The 6,431-nt window shown below is 37.3% G+C and overlaps 1 protein-coding gene across 1 annotated transcript; it reads right to left on the bottom strand.

Moving 5' to 3' along the window:
- Positions 1-314: 314 nt before the first annotated feature.
- Positions 315-3,036, bottom strand: LOC133878617 (elongation factor 1-alpha). The gene is made up of 3 exons (XM_062317181.1): positions 2,900-3,036; positions 1,636-2,116; positions 315-1,538 (listed from the first exon to the last, which is right to left on the bottom strand). Exons 2-3 carry the CDS (start codon positions 2,095-2,097, stop codon positions 657-659), a joined length of 1,344 nt encoding a protein of 447 aa, XP_062173165.1. The 5' UTR covers positions 2,098-2,116; positions 2,900-3,036; the 3' UTR covers positions 315-656.
- Between the last annotated feature and the right edge of the window lie 3,395 nt (positions 3,037-6,431).

Genomic DNA, 6,431 nt, shown 5'->3' with positions numbered 1-6,431 from the left:
TTTCCGAAGACGCCATACGTATTCAATCCCTATTAAACGACACAGTCGACTATCACCGAAATCTTGCAGGTATTGAAATCCAATAGTATCTGGTCAATGTCACCAGAATCCGGCGACAGAATCTGGTCATCTTCATCGGGATCCGGTCAGCCCAAATTCCGGCGACCGTATTTCGGCCATCTGGCAGGAATCTGGCCAGAAAATTCCGGCCAGATCCCTGCTGTTTAGAAGAAGAATGATTAACAATAATATCCTCATTTATAGAACAATATCAAACAACATTCACGAGAAATACAACATAACATAGAAGTCGGTTCAGAAGAAGAATGGCAGGAGATATGCTGATTAAACTGCTAAAACCCATGAAGTTGACATCAAAATGAAGCTGTTCATCGACAATAAATTCACTACACAACTCATCTCAATGCTATAAAACAAAAAATATGAAACGGAAACCAAAGCTTCCACAGCTTGCCGAGCACCCAGAAGGCATCTGCCTGCTCAACCCCTTCATCCTCGTAAGCAAGCTTAGGGACTGATGGAAACTTTGTGTAGCTGCCCTCAAAACTTCCATTACGGCCAAAACAAAATTGAAAATGATTAACACCAAAGATAGAGAAAACAACTCTATCTACGATAGATCTATAAAACAAACTTCACTTCTTCTTCACTGCAGACTTGGTAACCTTAGCACCAGTAGGATCCTTCTTCTCAACACTCTTGATGACACCAACAGCCACGGTCTGGCGCATGTCCCTCACGGCAAAACGACCAAGAGGTGGGTAGTCAGAGAAAGTCTCAACAACCATAGGCTTGGTGGGAATCATCTTCACAAACCCTGCATCACCGTTCTTCAAAAACTTGGGCTCCTTCTCTATCTCCTTACCAGATCGCCTATCAATTTTGGTCACCAGCTCGGCAAACTTCACGGCAATGTGGCAGGTGTGGCAGTCGAGCACTGGAGCATAACCATTACCAATCTGACCGGGATGGTTCATGATGATGACCTGGGAGGTGAAGTTAGCAGCCTCCCTGGCAGGATCATCCTTGGAGTTGGAAGCAACAAAACCACGCTTGAGATCCTTGACAGCAACATTCTTCACGTTGAAGCCAACGTTGTCACCAGGAAGGGCCTCCAGGAGAGCTTCATGGTGCATCTCAACGGACTTGACTTCAGTTGTTAGTCCAGTAGGCCCAAAGGTCACAACCATACCAGGCTTGATGATACCAGTCTCAACACGTCCAACAGGGACGGTTCCAATACCGCCAATCTTGTAGACATCCTGGAGAGGGAGACGGAGGGGCTTGTCTGTGGGCCTCTTGGGCTCCGAGATCAAGTCAAGAGCCTCAAGGAGGGTGGGGCCCTTGTACCAGTCCAGGTTGGTTGACCTCTCAATCATGTTGTCACCCTCAAAACCAGAGATGGGGACAAAGGGGATCTTGTCAGGGTTGTACCCAACCTTCTTCAGATAGGATGAGACTTCCTTAATGATTTCATCATACCTTGCCTTAGAGTACTTGGGGGTTGTGGCATCCATCTACATACAAAAACAACATTAGTACAAGGCACATTTGGCACTTGCAACCATAAGTGACTGTAAGTATTCATTGCAATTTATATATCGTAGAGCTAACCTTGTTACAGCAGCAAATCATCTGCTTCACACCAAGGGTAAAAGCAAGTAAGGCATGCTCACGGGTCTGACCATCCTTGGAAATACCAGCTTCAAAACCACCAGTGGTGGAGTCAATAATGAGGACAGCACAGTCAGCCTGTGAGGTACCGGTGATCATGTTCTTGATAAAGTCACGATGTCCAGGAGCATCAATGACAGTGCAGTAGTACTTGGTAGTCTCAAACTTCCACAAGGCAATGTCGATGGTAATACCACGTTCACGTTCAGCCTTGAGCTTGTCCAACACCCAGGCATACTTGAATGACCTCTTGTTCATCTCAGCAGCCTCCTTCTCAAACCTCTCAATAACACGCTTGTCAATACCTCCAAGCTTATAGATCAAGTGCCCGGTGGTTGTCGACTTTCCAGAGTCGACGTGGCCAATGACCACAATGTTGATGTGAAACTTCTCCTTACCCATATTAGAATGCTAGAAAATGCTGTTACAAAAGCCAAATAAGCATCAAAGAACTAACCACAGATAAGCCAAAGGAGTCAAAGCCAGAAGCTATACATTGGTACGAGTACCAAGAATTAGATAACCGATTAAGTTATGATCAATGACAAGCTAAAGAGGGTATAATGTGTTCTAATTAGAACTTCAAATTCAAGTAAATAAGATGCAGTCCGAGGATTGTCAACGTGCCACAAAAAATATCAAACAGAAAAAGAATAATAAACTCATTCCGGTTGGTGGACTAGATTCAATTTTAAACCCAAAAAAAACAAAACAAAAAAAAAAACCGAACAATCAGTGACAAACTTTAACTCTTTCTACAAAAAATTTATGCTTCTATGAATAGGAATGAACTAATTTAGATCCACTAAATAAGAATACCGAAATCGTTAGCACAAATCAAATACATCTACTAACTATGACTTTTCCCGATAAATTTGGGCACCGAAGTCAAAGCCTCTGTAAGTTATCGAATATTTTCCTTTCTCAGCTGAGTTGAAATCTAGACAATCGAATTTCATTTTCCGATCTAATACGAGAATAGTAAACGAGGAGCTAAATAAGGTAGAGATCAATCTGCTCAGAAACTAAAGAAGAAACCAAACAGTTTAACAAAATACAAATTAGAAATCCAACACATTCATATATACATGTTCAACACCCAAAACCACAATCAGAGCATCTCAGAATCAAAGAGCGAAGACCTAATCTATAACAACAGAAAACATTAAAAAATCCAAGCCTAAATAGCGGGCAGATCGCTCACCTCGTAAGAGAGATCTAGGGCTTAAACCCTAGCCGCAACAGATACAGAGTTAGCAAAGAGAAGATTCGAGGGACTGTAAATGCTTTGCGTGGTACTTATAGACGATAGGCACGTCACAGCTAGGGCTTCGAGTATTTTATTTTTAGAAGACGAATTTCATCTGAATTATTATTATTATTATTTTCTTAAGCTATTTTAGAGCATTCCTAGTAGTCTCATCAAATTTTATTTATCAAAGTTGTTAAAAATCACTTATCTCTATTATGGTAGGCCACTTTTAAAAATTCTCCCAGCAGCCTCACCATTTTAACTATTCGCTATTATTATCAGGGACGGAGCCAGACATTTTAGTGGGAGTGGCCAAATAATTTTATTTTTTTTCCCTTTTTTTAAAGTAAGGGTTAAAGTGTGTGTATATATATATATATATATATATATATATAAAACCAAATTTTAAGTAAATTAAACATAACCCAATTTTTATATTTTTAATATTCCTTTCAAATTTAAAATTAATAAACAAAATTGAAAAGAAAGTTTACTAAAAAAAAAAAGTATCAGTTTCGAAGGGTTTTCCAAATAGGTAGATCATCTCCAGAAAACATAAATTAATGGGTTTTGTTTGGTTGTCATTTAAGTATGGGAAAGAAATATTTAAAATATAATTCTAAATCATAGACTATCAATAATTGTCATCCCAGAAAACAAAAACTTCTACTCAGGTGAGCTAAACTAAACAGAGGAATTTGCCAAACTCTCGGTGAACTTATACAATCAAAAAACCTAAAAGTCAGCATAAACATAATATTTATGACTTTGGTTTATATTTAATTTCTCACATTTTTTTCTCAGCAACCAAACGGACAAAAGAATCATAATGCTGCAACATACCCAGAAAACACAATCTAAACAGCCCTTACCATCACTTGGATTAGTCACTGCACGTGATACCCGCGCAGCACAGATCAACAAGAACAACAACAAAAACTGTGCAAAGATCTTCAAATTCTCAGACTTCAGAGCAGATCTCTTCCCACCCACTAACCCCACACTGAACCTCATTCCTCAAATCACTCGTTTCCCACAAAACATCCTCCAATATGCAAACCAACCCACAACCAAAATAAAACTCCAGAGTCACTGATCTTATCACAGCCCAGCAACCCAGAACACCCACAACCCAAATTGCAAAAACTGAGAACAAAAAATACCCATAATTCTGCAAAAACACACTCACATGCCACATACAAACATAAATTCACGTATATACAGAAGCTAGAAATACAAACGAAACAAACTTACAAAGAAGAAGAAATTTTGGCAAATGCAAAAGAAAATGAAGCGACAAAAGTGGAACAAAACTCAAACAAAAAAGAGTGAAGAATTTTTAATGTTACTTGGGGAAGATTTCATTGCCGATAAAGTATTTTTCTTCTTAAAGTTGAGGGGGGGTCATGCCCCAGCCGCCGCCCCCCCCTCCCCCTCCCCCTCCCTCCGTCACTGATTATTATTTCATTTAAATAATATCTTTTTCAGATTTCTTTATTCTTTCTCTATTTAATCTTTTTATTCAACAAGCTACTATACATTTTCATCTTGAGATTATATCATTGCTAAGAAATTCACTGAAGTTTTCATTTGCTTCTCAACCAAATTCAAAAAAGAAATAAAGAAAAGATAAATGAAATAACCACAAAGTTTATGTCTGGGACAAAGAAACCTTCATGTCCATGAAATAAGGACATCATCATGTGAGAGAGATGGGAGATGAGAGAAAAAATGAAAAAAGTGTGCTAATCATGTGTGAGAGAAATGAGAAACAAAATTGGTGATAGAGTTGGTGAGTGAATATTACTCATCAAAATTGGTGAGTATTTTCACTCACCAAAACTTTTTGGTTAAAGTGGTGAGGCTGCTAGGAGTAGTTTTTAGTATTTTCATCAAATTGACTCATCAAAATAGCTAAAAAAGCTATTTTGGTGAGACTACTAGAAATACTCTTATAGAAGGTGTTGATCTTTTAACAGTCTTACTTATAGCGATGAACTTTTTATACTTCATTTTTCTCTAAATTTTTAACAAAATCAATTAAAACTATCATTTAACAAACTCTTTACCAAATGTTAAGTTTAACATTTGTTAGTATCTCTCTTTACATTCAAAGAGTCAAAAAAGTGGATGTTATAATTGTTGAAAAGTAAATGGTTTATGTTGGTTAACAAAAAGTTTTCATTAGTTAACGAAGAGTTTACATTGGTTAATGAAAAGTTCATATTGGTTAACGAAAAGTTTTTTGTATGCCCAATATTTGATTGCTCTTTTTAAAGCTTATCTGCAAGTCTTGAATTTGTTATTCCTTCAAGGCACCGATTCACCGAATGACGTTTAGTCTTCCAACGTCTACAATGCATTTCTCAATGTCTCGTTCATGCATATTTTTCTCCTATAAAATGGAGTTTGTTTCAGGAACTAAGTAGATAGATTTGTGAGAGAAAATTTGGTGTATTTGGGATTTGGGTTTGTGAGGGTTTAACACTCTTTTGTGTACTCCTTTTGATATAGTGAAATATCTCACTACTGTTGCACTATGGGCATAGGCAAATTGTCGAACTACATAAATCTTGTTGTCTTTTTTTTTTTTTTTAACACTATATCATGTTTGTTCCACTTGAGTGTTTGTGTGAGAAATTCATGACTTTTCGCACAACAAATTGGTATCAGATCTTTAGGTTTCGACCTAAGCAATTTTTTTTTTGGCTGATTTTAGTATTTATTTAAAAAAAAAATTGAAATACTACGATGGCTGAGGGATCAACTTCGAAATCTGCTGGTTCTGCACTTGTGGTGAGATCAGTTGTCTCGAATGCTAAATTCGATGTGGAAAAATTTGATGGAAAAATTAACTTCGGCATATGGCAGTGCAAAGTTATGGATGTTTTGGCTCAACAAGAACTTGATACGATTATGGAAGATAAGCCAGAGGAGATGTAAGAGGCAGATTGGAAAAAGCTTAATCGTCAAGCTTGGGAAACAATCAAGCTCTATCATGCAAAGGATCAAAAGTATTTTGTTATGAATGTTTTGGCTTATCACTTTGCACTGCCATATGCCGAAGTTAAGCCAGAGAAGATGTAAGAGGCAGATTGGAAAAAGCTTAATCGTCAAGCTTGGGAAACAATCAAGCTCTATCATGCAAAGGATCAAAAGTATTTTGTTATGAAGGAGACTATGGCAAGGGAATTGTGGAACAAGTTGGAAAACAAATATTTGACCAAGGGCATCGAAAATAAGCTATTTTTAAATAGAAAGTTTTTCAGCTTCAGGTATGTTGAAGGTACTTCTATGCCAGAGCATTTGAATAATCTTAATAAAATACTTGTTGATTTGCAAAATTTAGAAGTTGAAATTGCTGATGAAGATAAAATTGTGATGTTAATTAATTCGCTTCCGGATATATATGAACATCTTGCTACTACTTTAATGTATGGTAAAGATACGCTTATATTTGATGATTTATCTAATGCTTTGACGA

The sequence above is a fragment of the Alnus glutinosa genome, chromosome 9 (genome assembly GCF_958979055.1).
Source record: "Alnus glutinosa chromosome 9, dhAlnGlut1.1, whole genome shotgun sequence".
Classification (NCBI taxonomy): domain Eukaryota; kingdom Viridiplantae; phylum Streptophyta; class Magnoliopsida; order Fagales; family Betulaceae; genus Alnus; species Alnus glutinosa.
The sequence above is the reverse complement of the archived record's forward strand: the minus strand, read 5'-3'. Positions and strand labels throughout refer to the sequence as shown.